The sequence below is a fragment of the Achroia grisella genome, unplaced genomic scaffold (genome assembly GCF_030625045.1).
Source record: "Achroia grisella isolate CSIRO2021 unplaced genomic scaffold, CSIRO_AGI_Agris_v1 utg2770, whole genome shotgun sequence".
NCBI classification, from domain to species: domain Eukaryota; kingdom Metazoa; phylum Arthropoda; class Insecta; order Lepidoptera; family Pyralidae; genus Achroia; species Achroia grisella.
The window spans coordinates 45,900-64,030 of NW_026712764.1; the positions used below are offsets into that span (position 1 = coordinate 45,900).

Genomic DNA, 18,131 nt, shown 5'->3' on the forward strand with positions numbered 1-18,131 from the left:
ATTAAAACACCGAGGCAGTAAACATATTTTTTTTGTTTAATATTTGACTAAATACGGAGTTATACATTGCTTAAGCTTTCAAGAGTAGAGCTTATTCCTTCTTAAAAGGTTGGCAACGCACTTGCGATATCCCTAATGTTGCGGATGCTCATGGGCGGCGGTAATCACTCACCATCATGTGATCCGCAAGCTCGTTTGTCCCCTATGCTATAAATAAAAATATCTTTATGTTATATATACATTCAAATAAAAAAAAAGGTTTTTCTCTCTAAATCACTTTTTACTAAATATCATGTGGCCATAATCAATTAATAACTCTCCTACCGCAATAATAAGACTAAATGACCCACCCTCATAAATCAAGTGTATTCAGATCAACTTCACCACGTTATTTGAGTTCACATTGAGGGGTAACAGATTACATAATTGTTGAGGGAGTGATTATAACACGCGAATTAAATTGGGCTCAACAAGTTTGAACCCCTCCGCTTCCGTGTGAGCAACAGGAGTCCACAGATCGGGATGAGGACATATCCGGTTACGTTTTCAGTTAACATGTCCTCCACACCCCTTTTCATCGTTTGCCAATGGGGTTTCAAACGCGTTTTTGATTTTGTCGCTTTATAATTGTCAGCCCGCCCCAGGGAGATAGGTAGAAGGATAAAGTATCACATTATTTTACACAACTACATGATTTGTAGACGAAGCATAGAGCACTTTCTTAATTGCAAGCACTGGGCATTTTCTTAAGTTTATATATTTAAGATATTTTAAAACGTAGTCCAATTTGAAAATTTAAAGATGGATGGACATGTTAAAAATTGGAATCTGTTACAAAAAACACGGTATTTTGCTACGAAAAAAACCATTTCAATCGGATTATTATGGATAACGCAATCATTGAGATTTCTTTATAAATCAAGATATAATTAATAAAGTCAGTGACTTTAAAGTCATTACATCCCAAAAGTTCAATTTTTCTTTGTTATAATAACAGTTTATATAATTTAATATAAGTAAATTAAGTGACTATATCACATTTAATTTGCTAATTTGTATTATGTAGCCAAGACAGAACTCTTAAAGATATGCTAAACAAACAGAATCGTAGTAACAGTATCACAGTGATGCAATGCGGCACACCGATAAAGTTCGCGTGTTTCGTGTTGTTCAACAAACGTCGATGAGAACTTATAAATTCACGAGGATTACGGTGGAATATTGTACGAAGATTAACCACGTTCAGACTGTTTTTGAAGCAGCCTTAATAAACGGGGACCTAAATAAACGCAGCTTTAATGAGACATTCTCGGGAATTAATAAACAGGATGACAGCACACAGCCATCTCACTAATGAGCGAGCCTCATAAAGAGGACGTTAAAGGTACTTCAAGGTATTACCTCGACGTTGCACTGCGTCGCTCTCGTATTTCTGCATCAACTCACCACAGTACCTATCTACGTTGAAAAACTGTTACCGTGCTCCGTTGGCACTCCCAACGGTAGTAAATTTGCTTTTTGCTCTCCCCTCGCGGTTTTAAAGCCAGCCTTTAAATATTTTATCAGTTTTCATGGTGTTTCGTGCGGCGCCGTAGCGACTGTCGGCAACCCCTACACTTGTAATTGCGCTGTTGAAATGTTTATATTCGTTTTTCTTTATAAACCTTTGTGTTATACCTTCAAATTTTCTGTTTTATGTTTTGTGTCATGGTTTGACAAATATGTATTGTTAATGTAATTGGAGTTCACATCGTCTTTCTGTTTCGAGGAAGTGAAAGCATCGTATGAGTTGAGTATTGAGAGACGGACTTCTTAGCATTTAATGGATTCATCGTGCTGGTGCCGGGACCGTCGTGTGGTAGAGAGGACTCTTTAGTAGTTACCGGAACTTATGACTTCTTTGCCGACGTACGTCAACGATCACCTTCACCCCTCCTGTTTCTCTCCCTGCCTAGCCAAATCTGGTAGAAGCCTACTAATGCAGCTTTAGATACACGTTCTAGTATAGATCTTATTGCAGTTCATGTAGATCAAAGTTAATTTAGATAATTGCGTTTTTAAATCGATCTTACTAAACATAACCTTCTTTATGAGAAAAATTCTTTTGACTACTAGATACAATAATTAACCACTTCTTTATTATTTTTCCTTTATGGTTATTATTCAATTATGCTCAATGATTATATATTACTGTTCGGTGATATATGCACACTGCAGTTCAATAAATTAGTGGCCTATGGCTTTTATAAAGTGACTTTGTATTACATAGGTCTATCCCACTTCGTTTTCCGCCTTGAACCCTAGTTCACTACCTGGATAAAATAACTTCCTATAGGAGAAAGATTTAAAATTAGTCGAGTATGTATAAGTTTTTTATCCATAGATAAAACTGCTCTACGTCTCTTTCGTCTTCATAATATTAAATTCGATCTATTTTCTAATACCCGTCAAAACAGAGTCTTACCGACTATCGTGTCGACTGAACGCTATACAGAATTATCTCTTATTAACTTAACAACGTCGTGTTTGCGGTTGACGTAGTAGTTTATAAAAGGTATTGAACAAAGGCGATTACAGACTGAAAATTGGCCTTAATTCAATCAAATATACTTAGAACCATTATGTTACGACTATTACTGAATAAGCCCAAATATCAAATAGATATTTTAACCGTGACCTTTTTTGAAAATTCGTATCATTTTTCCAAGGTGTCCTGCGGTTGACTACGCCATTTCTGTGGTTCATCTTCCAACAGTTTGAGCTTAATTAAATCTAATGTACTTAGAACCATTACGTTATGACTATTACTGAATATACCCTAATATCAATTCGATATTTTAACCGTGACCTTTTTTTAGAAGAGTCGTATCATTTGTTCAAGCTGTCTTGCGGTTCACAACGCCTGTATGGTTTAATTCACGACTTCTATCGGTCTCGAGTTTGTTATTGCATAATATAAATGTTTATTGCTTTATATGATGTTCTGAAAACTTTATTTATTTACAATAAAAAGTAATCATATTTATTAGTTGTATATGACTTCTGTTTATTACAAGCTCTACTTATGTTGATCTAGATAGTCTTGCGCGTTCTCTCTAGTTATTTAATATTTATTTACTAGCCATTACCCGCGTTTCAATCTTCCCGTCCAAGGTAACGAAGGTAACGAATAGACAGAGCCACATATTCATATTTATAATCTTAGTATTGATGACGTGATAGTAGAATTTATCACATCAATTGTTTATTTACTTAAAAATTATACTTTATATTAGTTTCCTCTATGCTATAGTTACAGCAATGTACACTGCGTCTGCGTATCGTCTGCCATGTAAGCCGGGTCTTAGCCGTGCCGTGAGAGATTATCCGTATTTGCGGGTAATTTCCTCGACACCCCGCCATTCCGATCACGTAGCGGCCTCTCATCTCGCGCTGTCGTGCCGTCGCCTTATTACCTCGCAACTATTACCCCGGCGACAGTTACCCGTTACCCCCTTACGCTCGATCCAAATACCAAATAAAGATATATTTAAGAGCCAACACGGGGAGTGTCGTAAATTCTTTTCCCGTTTATATTGAGAATAAGATACCTTCACGACTGTTATCTTAGGTGGTTTTGTCAGGTCTATTAGTTGACAATGACAAACGAATATTAACAAAAACAAACTCAAGACTTGGCAGTCATCAAAAAACTGTCCTCCCGCCTTTGGGATGACGTGGGATGTGTGGGATTCTTACCCACTAAAAAATAACACCGTGTACCTACGATCGCCATTGCCGGAGTCGGAAGGTCGTGTTAGCATAACTACCGCGGCTCCGGCGGTGGTTTTTTATTTATGGATGATAATGGAATGGTGCACCCGCCTGCGCTTATCGGATTCTATAATCGTAACAAATTCACCAGGAATTTATCGGTAACCGTTAACCATAACATGGGTCGTATGCTTGATTTTTATACCACCACTTTGGTATAAAATATTACTAAGTTGACAAGAAAATACTTTCATGTCCATAATAAACAGTGCTGTCATCATTCGTCAGTCGTATATTTATAACATGTTAGCAATGACGATAATTCCTAAATCGACACCAAACTATTCAGGTGGTCACGCGAACATGGCTCGCTCTTGGTTCATTAGGCAACTCTGCGTGCTCTTCAAATAGACATTAGTCCGGTCCGATGTGACCCCTCCTAATCGTTTTTCGATTTCTGATATTGACTTTGGGTGTGGGTTCGTTCGTGTCCGAAAGCGTCTAGGGTTGTCACTCCACTATTATAGTTCTAAAAAATATCATTTATATACTATTCAATTTTAATAAGACATTGCAATGGTTGGTAACTGTCATCTTTTAACAGCTTTTAAACGATCCGTTGCACCCATACGTCCGTTTTTATGGGAAATTTTGAGAAACTGTTAGAACCCTGGCGAAACCACTAAATAGTGTTATTTCAAGTTTTCCATCTTTTTTATTTGTACTTTGTTCCGCTAGTCCTTTTTTTATGTTTATCGGAAAAGGACCTGACGTGGTGATAAATGTACTAAATTTTCTGTCACCATATTGAAATAGTTTGTCCGTTCGGATCAGCTTTCCACTGATCTCAAAAATTAGAAACTAGTCACGGGTTCCTAATTGACATAGTTCATAAATACATTTTTATATAAACTGGTAAAAACAAAATTCAAGGTATATAGAAAATTTCCGTTTTAACTTCAAACTAGATTGATCGCAAAATATCAAATAATGGATAGAACAAATACACGCAATTTCAGAAGAATCGTATATTGCTAAATTTTTTTTTAATTCTATATCGTATTCATATAGACAAGACGTTATGGGTATTACAGTAGACAATGACAATTATATACGGAAATTAATCGTAAGTAAAGGACAAGACACAAACAAAAGAATAAAGGGACAAGATACAAACAAAAGAATTTGTAGATCTAAGCTTATGACTCATTATAAAGTACCTGATCAAGGCAACTCGAATAAAGGTTAAAACTCCTAAACGGGCAGCGGCGGCATCCATCGGTTTGGATTCCGCTGATATCCCATTTTTGTTTAGCACACCGACGGTCGGCACCAGTCAAGAAACCACTCGGCAAACCTAGGACTAAGCAACCCAAGAAAGTCAAATTTATAAGTAAGTATATTCGTATTTTGTAGGATATTGTCTGTTTTATATTGCGTTGCATCAAATTCTTAAAATGTATACTAGAAATTGATATAATTTAATCAACCATTGCGCACTTTGTTCTGGAAAATTCCAGGTTATAGTATAAGAGTGTTTTATATTTGGTAATCTATTATCAACTGCTTACGTGTTAGCATCATCACCTGACATCAAACTTTTGAACATCTGCAATAAATTCCCAAGGTTTATGAACTGAACCACTGCGCTCTTCCACTCGTTCATCACGACAGTTGCTATGCTTAATTTTATCTGGACAATTTTTTACCCCGATCATAATTTAGTCTTGATTATATAGACCAACACTTTGCTTGATTGGCATCAAAGCAATAACCGTGTTCTTTCTTCTATGAAGTTGCTACACTTAATTGGCTGTGACAATATGAAGTGCCAAGTGGTGTTGAAGATTAGGAAAAATGACACCAAGGACATCGATATTGTAGCATTCTTTTTATTTTCACCTCTGACAAACCCTGAATACATTACAAAGCTTTAAACATTATCTTAATACTGTAAAGGGATCATTCCCCTATTAACCCATATTCTACAGTCTAAAGGTACACTGAAGCGCTTAATCTCACTCTGCGTAGGTTTTGTTTTATAGCTTCTATTGTGTCTAAAATAGGTTAAGGGGGCTCTACACAATGTTATATATATGTATTTATACATATATGAGAATATAAATATAATAATGAGAATAAAGAGAAAATATATATTTCATTGTTTCAGCGCATAAAGACTTGTTCTGTCATTCATATAATCATCTCTTAAATTAACATTATTTATATGTATATAAGTATCTCTTTTTTATTACTATTTTTTGCAGGGTATATATATATTTGGGGGTTATATCTATTTTTGTATAAATAACAAAATAATATATAATAACAAACTATCAATTTGTAATGGCAATTAATTTTTTTGAATGCTCTGTTCGTAACACAGTCACTTTTCATATATATATATATTTATGTAGTACAAATAACATACGATATAATTGAAATCATATTATGATTTTTATATATTTCATGTTTTATGTTATACTTTATTTCTTTCTACTTCTTTCCAACTGCTGAAGCTTAAAGCTAATGCTAAAATGCATTGTTATGACCCAATATAATATCGCTAGTATCTCCGATTGTGATAGACAGAAATAACAATAGAGAAAGTTAATAAATCATTACTATATATATTTTGTGATTAATAACACAAAGAATGATTGCTGTAAATATAGATAGATAAAAACGTTATTGGCATCTTCAACACAAAGGTATAGTTACACGCAGCTTAGTCATACCTCATGTAACCATTGTAACCTTATTGGGCAGGACAGTCCTGTTTTCAAGCAATCTGTATAGCGCTCCCAGCCAGAACCAAAATTGATCGCTTTCCATACGTATCATGTTACCATTCTAACCTCATTGGGCAGGACAGTCCTGTTTTCAGGACAAAGTTATTTATTTATTATAATAAGGATGATATATATTACACCTACAGGTATATGTGTATATATATATGGATGATGCTCATCCTGATGATGGAAACCATCCTACAAGAGAAATTGTAAATATTTGTTTCATCTTAAGTAGGTACAAATATTACTATTATGATTGAATGTATTCAACGAAGCTGTGAATTTAAGTATATTTATCAGTTTTCCTGCTAGCAAAACATGTGTGAAATTGTATGAAAAGTTTTTCAATATTAGTTAGTAACCCGTCTCCGCTTCGCCGAATTAGGCAAACTTTCCTGTAGTAGTAGCAGTAGCCAGAAAAAAGTGTATCGCTTTTCATACAAACTTTCGTTGTGATATGGGAGTAAAAAAGAAAAAGAATAGAACGTTTGCGGTTTAAAAGAAAAAAGATAAAAGTACAATAATGATTTCAATATATTTTTGTAAAAAACACCCTTAGTTTTTTTTTAGTGTTTAGGCGTGCATAGCCTACCTTGGCCGTTTACCATCAGATGGGCCATATGCTTAAAAAACACTAACTATTACTGCTAAGTTTCGGCTTAGACTTTCCGATTAACCCTTTACACTGAGCCTTTACTGTAAAGTTCCACTTTGTAACATAATAAGTGGTCATATTAGTCATACCCAGACAAGTACAACTTGACGCGCAGTTACTGTGCGATTTCCGTGTGACTCATCCGCCCGGGAGGGTTGCAACCCTCCCGACTCCCTAATAATTAAACAATGTAACATTCCTCCCGTCTTTCCGCGAGTATAACGACCCGACCTTGAGCGAGTTACTTAAGTAGCAAATACCCTCGCATTTTTAATTCCAACGCCTAAATTATGACTGGCGGTTAATTAAACGGCGGTTAACGGTGCCTACTCATAAGCGGGGTGTTAATAATTGTTTGCGACACGTAGTTTGGCCGGCTATAAGCAGTTGATTATACGGTACGAATTGTAATTAGGAAGCGAAATTTACGGCGCTACGCGTAATTACAAATGCTATGGGGAAATGCGGGGAATAAAAATTGTATTTGATTACTTGCGACTAATGGATGAATTGGTACTGAATACTGATATAGAATTGTATAACTTAACTAACTGTACCGGCAAACGTTGTCTGGCCATGCCATTTTTTTTTTAAATAGGGCTAATACTTCTACAATCAGATAGAAGTATGAAAATTTTGCATTGCATGTGTTTTTCAGTGCCAAATCATAATAAAATAAAACAAATGGGGTGGGTTAGCTTTATCATTGAGAAGTATGAAAAATAGATGTTAGCCGATTCTCAGACCTACCCGAAATGCGCACAAAATTTCCTAATAATCGGTAAAACCGTTTCGCAGGAGTTTAATAACCACTACCGCGAGCGGAGAAATTTCTATATTAGATATACCTATATATATGTGTATATAGTATATATCTTTCATATTAAACTAACATACTTTATTGTGAAGATATATTTAAAGAGTAATACGTACAATAGAGCGGACGACAAAGTATTAAATCTGGTTTAGTCTATAGGCAGACACAATGCAAACAAACTTTTTAAAATTATCGGCGAATGCGTCAGCAAGTATAGAACGTCACTAGCTATTAACTGAGTTGTTTGCTTAACGAAATATCATGAAATTTTAGCATTTACATAGCATTTAGGATGCAGAAGCGTATACAAGTATGTAGGTTATTGTTTGTAGCCTATATTTAGGCAGCTGTGAATGTAAACCACAAACAGCTTGTTTGAAATCGAGAGCACTCTAAAAAGTCTCCGATACAAAGAGATAATCATAGTATAAAAATAAATAGTAAAAAAAATCCTTAGAAATAGAGAGAGAGAGAGAGAGAGAGAATACTTTCTTTTATCAATCTCTTTCTGCCTTCACTTCTAAAATCTAGATGGAAATCTATTAATTTGTCCCTTTGTTCACAGCGACCGAAATCCGTTGCCAAGAAATGTCGAAGGGTGGTCTGGCGTACGAGGTGATCCTCGCGGAGCCAATTGGTGTACCGGTGCCGCGCCGCGCCGACTCGCCAACCGAGAAGACTGCATCCGTGGAGGAAATCCAGGAGAAACTTAAAGCTGCAGAAGAAAGGAGACGCGTATGTACCTTAAATTACAATCTATTCTACTGTCATACCTTTGTGCGTATATTCTTTAAAAAAGGATACCATCACGATTTTAATTAGTAGGGTAGTCAGAGGTGTTGTCAAATATCGATATCATGGTGAACACAACACTTGATACAATAATAATAAATAACCCTAGACAATTAAAACAGCGCCATCTAGCACCACGGTAAGCAGAGCTCGTGTTATAGGTACTAGACAACTGATATAAATACTTAGATAATATTTTTTTGGAATAACATAATATATAATACATAGAAAATACTCTAACCCTGACCTGTGCAAACGTTTGGAGTATGATACATGATACAATACAACCCGCGTCTGTCGGAAAGCGTTGTACTAAATCGCAAGGCCACTGTGGTTCAAATTTCGATTCAAAATTAGAAATAATACTGTGAACGAAGGACTGTATATATATGGGGCTGGTAGATATAATTATGCAAACACGGGTTTTAGGAAGCAATAATATAATTTTATGTACAAAAGTATAACAAATAGCAAAATAAGAATGACAATCATATATATTTTTCTATATAAAATAATAGACAAAATACATAAATAATATACAAAGAGGTGCGTCGTGCACAGACATTTTAGTAATTGATTTTTCAGCAAATGTAGTGTTTTAATTTGGTAGCCTGCAGAAATCTGTTTGTTTGTTACGCTTACTCTATTCATCTTAAAATTTGGCGTCATGAAGTAAATTCGAATATTACAGAGTTTGGAAGCGAGCAAGATGGCGGCGATTGCATCCAAGATGGCGAAGATCGAGGAGGCGTCCCGAATCCGCAGCGAACAAACGAACAACTTCATTTCTACCACCAAGGAGGCGCTCGACGCCAAGATGGAGAACCACGAGGAGAAACGCGAGGCGTACATCAACGAGTTGCGCGCCCGGCTCAAGGACCACCTCGAGGGTGTCGAGAAGACCAGGTACGTATTCAAACCCAATCAAAATATCCTTAGTCATACAGATATAGCCTTAAACCATATCAAAATATCTTTATTCGTATAGACTCTATACTATAGAGGAAGTCGAGAAGACCAGATATTGCCTCAAACAAAATCAAAGTATCTTTATTTTTATAGGTGTCTATTACAAATATCTAAATTTAAGTTATTTGCATAAAGAATTCACTATTTTATTTTTATTGTAAGTCAAATCTACCATCTGTTGGGCCAAGTTAAGTTAAATTAGAGCCAAGAAAAAGTGACAAGAAACTCTGCCTTTATTCATACTAAATGAGATGGTACATTCTTAATTTTTGAGGGTTTTGGGCTATTGTCAGGTGCTAAGATCTGTAGTACTGCGGCCGGCATAGATCTATTGTGACTAGACCTAGACCTTTTTTAAAGTTAAAACTACCTAGTCCCGTCATGGATAAAAATTGAATGGAACTCTTAGGAGCGATGTTTTGTATCTCCTTAGGATAGAGTGTATACTTTCCAAAGGAGATATTCCGTTTATGCGCAAGTCGGCTACAACCACATAGGATGTGTAGTGGCGTTTCCTCTTCAGCTTGGTACAATCGATTTTTGTTGTATATATCATCAGGCGGGCCGTTAACTCTTTCGCTATTCAAGTTACATCTATGTTATTCACTCACCGTCTAATTCTGAATTGATGATGAATGCGCCATATGCTGGCTGGGAACCTGTGGAAGATGACAGGATTAAGGGTGATACCACATAAAAAAACACATGATAAATTCATCAGGAATTTATCACGGACTTAAAGGATAATCATCATCATTATCAGCCCTAAGGGATGGTTTGATTTTATAACCTCGGTGATAATTTTAGAACTGTAGCAGTTTTAATAGTTCAGCACACTGGCTTACTTTCTGATGTTCGCGGGTTCGGTCCCCTCATTCATTTATATTCACGAGTATCTATTTGTATCGGATGTGGGTGTGATTCAATGAATATTATTAATCTATATACAAACATAATATATTACTCATATACATATGTCTATCTGTTGTCTAGTATACAAAAATGAAGTCTAGTTAGTCTGTACAAACTTAATATATTACTCATACATTTGACTATCTATTCTCTAGTACACAAAAATGAACTCTAGTATGAAACGAGATGACGTAATGTGAGTTGTCTACGGTTATTAGTGTAAGATGATAAAATGAGCATGAAGTCAGGTTAGTTAGCCCATCCTGACAATTTCACCAGAAATTTATCATGATGGTTTCCAGGTGGAAGCGTCTGGATGTCAACCTGATATGGTACATTGGTAGCCAAATGATCATTAGTCCATATTCCATTACTCTAAGAATCCTGTACATTGTGTATTATTTTATACCAGATTGACGCTGGAACAGCAGACGGCCGAGGTGTACAAGGCCATCGAGGAGAAGATGACGACGGCCGCGGACAAGCGCGACGAGAACATCAAGAAGATGCTCGAACGTCTCCGTGAACATGTTAGTACATGTTTTAATTTAATTCATAGACATTCTTGACGATATACTTATATAATAATACCGTAACAACATTTTGTAATCATAATATTCAACACACTTGCTCTAAAGTAAAGTGGATCTAATTTTAACAGTTTTCGATATATAAAGCAAGTTCATAAAACACGCGTGCGTTATAAACGCAAATAGTGAAGTCATATTCCATAACTGAACTATCTTATTTTTTTTCAAATTTCTAACTGACCACCGCGGCCGCGCAGCGCCAGTTAATAAGCAGCAGATTTAAGAAAGCAACCTTGTGCATCACAGTTTTATAGTTGAATTTCTTAAAAATCAAGGATATTGTAAAACGTCGTATAATAAACCTGCTTATATAACATACTTGGTTCTATTAGGCACTCGCCTTCGGGTTGAAATTCCGCCTCGTATGTTGTGTTTTCTAGAAACTCTTTCCATGCACAACCACGATGTGGAATCACCTTCCACTAGTATTATTTCCGAATCGATAGGATATTGAAATTCCTTCTTAAAAGACCGGCACTTGCAATTCTCTTGAAGTTACGGCTTATGGGAGGCCACTAGGTGAGCCGTAAGCTCGTTTGTTCCCTATGCTATATAAAAACAAACATTACATGAAACTTCTTGAAACAGGAGGAGCAGGTCCGTAAAGTACGCGCTGGCAACCAGGAACGGTTCCAGCAGCTGGAGAGCGCCATCCAGGATAAGCTGCAGCAGGCCGCCGACCGCAGGTTGATGCTGGAGGCTGAGCAAAAGGAGAAACTGCGTAACCACGTGAGTTGCCCACCTTATTCGTTGCCATTTTATTATTCAGTAATTGCTGTGAATGATGACTTAAAATCAGGGATGCCAACTGTACAAAATTCGAGACTTACTAGTATTTGGATCTATAAAAATCGGTCAAAATACTATGATGTACGAAGTTAGAGAACCAAATTAAGATAATATACGAGTTTTTTTTCTATATATTTTTTCAAACATAAGTGTATTTAGGTTGGCAACCCTGTCTGGAATCTGGCTTAATTGTATTGTAATTGCGCGATGTATTTGTGTAATAAAATGTGGAAGTATGCTTATACTATTTGTGAATGTTGTATGGTGGTGGACACTAGTTGAAACAATGCCGAAATATCAGAAACTCAATCAAAATCATTCTTACCACGTTTTACGTGTGAAACTTAAAACAGTGTAGGTGTGCTACGCACAAATATGCAGTATAAGTACGAGTGAGATCATATTACATCGCTTTGCATAGCGCATCTACTGCACGTCCCTGCCCAGTCAGTCTTGTATTTAATGTAATGTAGGAATAATGTATTACATCTGTGATAGACTCCTGAGTTTTCATTTTGTGAACTCACCTAGATCACACCGAACACGCTATACTGATAACAATATATACCCACTGGCCGTGTTTCACCTATTTGAGGCCTAGGGAGCCCCTCTGACCATACTAATAAAGCACTATTTTTTAGAATAGATAGTCATTTTTGAACATTACTTTTTAGAGATGTATATGGAAATGACCTACATTCAAAACAAACCAGACAAAAATAATTTTAAAAAGTCGTCGTGTGATGAGGGGATTCAAGTTCTTGCTAGACTTTAACAAACACGAACTTATTGACATAGTCGGTAAGCGTTTGTTAAGACTGATTCAGGCGAGAGTATAGTAGCTATCGGTTATCGGTTTGTAATGGAGTAGGGACTAGACTAGACTAGGGGGCCCCAATCCATCGCGGGGCCCTGATCACGTGCCCACTGTGTCCAGTGGGGAAGAGGGACCTGTATATACCACAATATACTATACTTGTAACCGTGAAAACAGTATAAAAACTTGACTGTTACTCTTGTTAGTTTTTTTTTTTATTTCATATCAACCATTATGTAGATGTTGTATGAGTGTATGTGTGATATATGTTGCTTTACTTTAAATCATCCACTATTTCAGTTATACCACTGGCAATATATTCAGATCTTGAAATTCTGTTTAAATTATAGTGACATACATTTAAGGAATCTCCTGTACACTGAAATTTTAGCAAATTTCGACTATTTTGTCCGTGCTTATGACAGATAGACATACAGTTTTTTTTATTCAAATCTCTGAAGAATGTTTACATCAAAACTGTATCCAAAATAAAACCAAAATTATATACATATTACTTTATTACTTCATCCTCAGTTTTAAAATGCATATTTCTATATTTGTTTGTATCTTAGGTTCATTTGTATTTTTATTCATATTCATAAACGATTTTATCTCATTTCTATATTTGTTTGTTAATGTCCATTTGTGTTTTTGTTTATAAATAATTTTGTTCCGCATGCATCATGTTTTGTTTTTATCATTTTGTGTTGTCACTCCACGTGCACAGAACAATAAGCTCGCCGAAGTCCGGTCGGTGATCACCGCGAAAATGGAGGAAATTACTAAGGACATAGAGACGAAGCTGACGGCGGCCGAACAGAATAGGGAGAAAGTTATACAGAAGAAGCTTGATTTTGTTAAAAAAGAGGTTGGTAATGATCACGTGATGGTGAATAACATAATGGTGTTACCAGGATACGGCCCGGATTTGTCTAATTATTAGTGCATGATAAAACTTGTATAAATAACACTTTAGTTTTTTATTTAATTAACTACATGTTTACATTTTTTATGCTTCGAAATACTTCTTGTGTTTCGAGTAATATTGTATTAGGTATAGAACACATACTTTGAAATATATTTTGCAGTATTTTGAGTAATATTCTAACAGATTGACTGTGTTTTTGGTACTGAACTGTTTTGTCCTTTTCTTTCAAACAGTTTTCTACATTAGAATGAAAGCGACGCTGTATGGTACCGGTATTTAAATTTTGTGCGTGTGATGTAAGTTTTGATAATGGTTTAAATGACAAATAAGTATGTCGGATTTTGAGCGAACATCAAAATGTTTATAAAATCAGATGATTTCATAAAGTTCACGCGCATAAAGTTCAATACTATGTGAATGCTTACAAACATGTACGACAAATCAATTTTTATATGCGACATATCTTCAAATGTATGTTGAAATGTCTCCAAATATGTGTTCAAACTGTTGAAGATCCGTCTTGGTCAAACATAAAGTCCAATATTGTAATCTATATATTAATAAGTGAAGTACCCCTTTTTACTAAAATTACGCGGACGGAGAAGTATGAAATATCGCACATTTATACTGTACTGTGTTACTTCTAAGCATTTTCTATATATGTAAACATATATAGAAAACGCTTACAAGTAACACAGAAATTACTCTAAATCAATAAAAAAACATTACCCACACTACCATGTACATACACGCATAGTCTTCGACAGTAGAACCTTATTAAGGTTCACTCTAGTAATTTAAATTAAGTATAGTTGAATTTCGAGCACTAGTATTAATAATTTGACGTTCATTTGCAGGAGCGACGCGCTGAGCTGGTGCGACAGAACAAGAGTGCGCGCGCAGAGTGTGACACTGCGGCCGTCGATGGAGCCTCCGGCTAGGCCTCCTCCGCCGCCCCCGCCGCCCCGCGCCCGCAGCCGCCCCCGGGGACCTCCACACGATCATTAGCGCTACGCCCCTAGACGAGTGGCGGACACGTCACCATACCCACATGTATTGCACGAGAAAGAACACCGTATATTGCTGTCTCGTTCTATCTCATGCGTAGGAATATCTATGTGATTTGCTTTCTCAAAGGTGGCATTGTTTAGTAAGAGCATCGGCATGTCTTTATATCGAAATTTGTTGTAGAAAGAATAATAATGTTTTTAGAAAAAAAAACAGGGATTGTTGTGGGAATCTGTTGATGGGAGAAAACTGTAGCTCCAATGAGGAGACTGTCTCATTTCATATTAGGTTTTTTCTCTCTTAGTATAAAAAGGGTAAAAATATGTACAATAATAATTATACCTATTAAATAACGGTACGTTTCCCGTAACATATATTTTGTGACCTGTTGATATTTCACGGCTATTTTAAACATTCTGACAATTTAAAATCTTCTGTCTGTTCATATTATACGCCGTTATTTCGATAAAAAAATATGCCAATATTATTTACAAAATATGTTATCTAAAGAAAATCAGCATATACATAGTGTTTGCCACTTGTCTAGATCATCTGATCATAAATATACATACAAGTGAATGTTAGCAAGGTGGATTTAGACTGAACAGTCTGAATTTTACAATATAATACCACGTAAGGGGATTAGCCTGTAAATAGATGAACAATAACAAAAGAACGTACAAATTCTAATTAATGAATATACTTAGTTATCAACATCTCTTAGTATACTTAGACTAAATACCTTAGAAGATACCTAAGTTAAGAAGATGTCGCTTAGTCTAAATCCACCTTATAATTGGATAAGGTCCATGTGATGCGTACTACAGTAATGTGTTTGAAATGTACTGAAAAAAGTTACTAAAAACTGTTGATTATGTAATGAAGTTGCTGACAATTCTAAAGTTAATAATTACTCTTCACCCAAGAGCTCGAAGAAATGAAGTTGCTAATAATTCTTGTTAGAAACAGATTTCCAATACAGTGTTGCTATTAAACTTGAGTAACTGTTAATTGTTTCTTATGTAATTGCAATTCTGTCGAACTAAAGCTCTCAGTTGCAAAGTGCTGTTGTAACCGAGAGATTAATGATCTAATCCAGCTTGTAATATCTCAAAAATTCTATATTCAGGCCTAAGTTTATAAACTACCATCGGTACCACTGAGCAGGCGGTCCACCCTGGAGACCATCATGGTTGATTCCTAGTGATTTTGCTACCCTGGCCTAACTTCATGCTCATCTTATCATCCACTGATGCACCCCTCGCCAGCGTACAAGTTAGCGCAAACGGGTGCACCATTTCATATTCATTCATCAAACCACCAGGCGGACCGTATGCTTTATCGGGATCCCTATATTAAAACGACATTCGATTACAATCTTGTACGTATTTTACATGTTTACTGTTACGTCGAATGGACCTATCCGTGTAATCAGTTTTACTATCAACGTCTGTGGCTTCATTCAATTATGTGTTACGGCCAAAATGTTATAGCCAATGGAGGGTGCGCGCGCCGAATTTCTGCCAATAAATTTGAACACAAATATGTCTGACCTACTATTAATATTAAAGTAAGCAGAATAGAGGTTAGTTAGACTATAAAATGGCTAGCTGACCTGACCACGCGTCTGTCTTGTCGTGTTCTGTTCTTAAGTTTCTGTAGTCAAGGGATTTACAAGGAAGTTACTATAAGGAAATTTAAGTTGGACAAGTTGGACAGAACTAACTTTCAAAAAAGTGTAAATAATTTCACAGTTCATTCCAGAATAACATCTTGACTTTTCATCGAACTAAGCGGGTTTTAGTGTTGACCAATATTAGGAATACATCAGTGAAGGATGAATGGATGAGGATGAAATCAGATGGTTCCATCTAGCCAAAGAAAACTATAGTCTATACTTTTCTTTGTGGATTGCGTGGAGATTGTATAAGAGTGTACAATATTTCCAATAAGTAACTAGTCCTTAATACTAATAATTCCCTTGTCCCATTCGATGCTTTATCATCCATAACCATCACTTTCTATCACACAGTTTTAGTGGCTTGTGTGTAAGCGAGATAGAAGACACGCAAAAGTTCAGTACTCAAATCTATTGGCATTAATTAGGTGTTTTCATTATAGATAAGAAACATGGACGATAACACACTAAATAAAGTTGAATTAAAATACAAAGGTCATTTAATATATGACCCACTCAAAGTATATTGAAAGTTACTAGTTTGTTGAGGTGTTTGGTAACGGTAGATGCTCGATGTTTACGACACAAAAAAGACAAGTAAATCAAACCGTATGTAAATGGAATGGGAGATAAAATTGATTGTATCTATATTTTCATGTAATTACAATGGCAACACTAGCATCTTCATAAAGTGCACAGTGCACGTAATGTATGAATTATTTGTCTTTATTGTTTTGTATTAGTGTTTGACACTTAAAGCGTTTATTACAGAAGTGTCGCAGCGACTCTGCATTATCTGTCGATTTTTCAAACTTTTTTTTATTACAATTGAGCAAACGAGTTGACGGAATAAGATGACCATGTAAAGACTGAACAGTCCCTCGCCTTATAGTGTCAACCAGTAAAAGAAAATTGCTCCGCATTATGGAAGTTTGCAATATGAAGGAAATTTATTACATTGACCAATCACGTTCCTCCTATACCTAAGGTCTAATGTGAGAAACATTCCTCTTTTCTCACGCTCTCATACTTCTTTAATAGCCGCATCCCACTCTCCTAAATCAAATACAACTTACACAGGCTGTTTAGCGGTTGTAATAAGTGGGACAATGGTACATGCAAAAAATTATGGACAATATTAGAAGGTCCTACATAATTTCCTACACAATGTAACTAAGAAATATAGAAAAGTTCAAGAAAATTTACAGATAATACACACGTTTCGATAGCTCAGTAGTAAAAGCTCTTAAGATTGTATCATCTGTTATCACACAGTTGCGTTGTAGTTGTAACATGTTGGATATTGTGATAATACAAAGTAAATAAGCACCCTGTAGCATCCTTGTAATATTCAGCAACGCGCATGTGACACCCCTGGTGTTCCTAGCGTACATAGGCTACGGTAACAGTTTACACACGGGCCGTATGTTTGCCAACGTCACAGTTTAAAAAAAAAACTTGTGTTACACACAAACACGCCTACACCACAACAAATTTCCTCGCGATCATGCTTATGAATTGTATTTTATTTTCACCGGTATAACGCCGCTATTTTAAAATAGGCCTATTTTATTAATGTTAAGAAAGTTTTAGGAATGATCTCAGTGTACACCGGCTTTTAGTATATC

General features: G+C 35.8%; 1 protein-coding gene across 3 annotated transcripts in view; it reads left to right on the forward strand.

The window, feature by feature from the left end:
- Positions 1 to 17,644, forward strand: part of LOC131843066 (stathmin-2) — a 51,328-nt gene extending 33,684 nt beyond the window's left edge. Inside the window, exons 2-8 of one of the 3 annotated variants that reach the window (XM_059191660.1) lie at positions 5,069 to 5,146; positions 8,586 to 8,755; positions 9,504 to 9,718; positions 11,106 to 11,223; positions 11,872 to 12,012; positions 13,617 to 13,757; positions 14,675 to 17,644. In XM_059191660.1, the coding sequence (XP_059047643.1) occupies positions 5,069 to 5,146; positions 8,586 to 8,755; positions 9,504 to 9,718; positions 11,106 to 11,223; positions 11,872 to 12,012; positions 13,617 to 13,757; positions 14,675 to 14,758 (947 nt within the window). In that variant the 3' untranslated portion in view covers positions 14,759 to 17,644. The remainder of the gene's footprint in view (positions 1 to 5,068; positions 5,147 to 8,585; positions 8,756 to 9,503; positions 9,719 to 11,105; positions 11,224 to 11,871; positions 12,013 to 13,616; positions 13,758 to 14,674) is intronic. The other 2 variants (XM_059191661.1, XM_059191662.1) reach the window with 2 other exon arrangements.
- Positions 17,645 to 18,131: the final 487 nt, after the last annotated feature.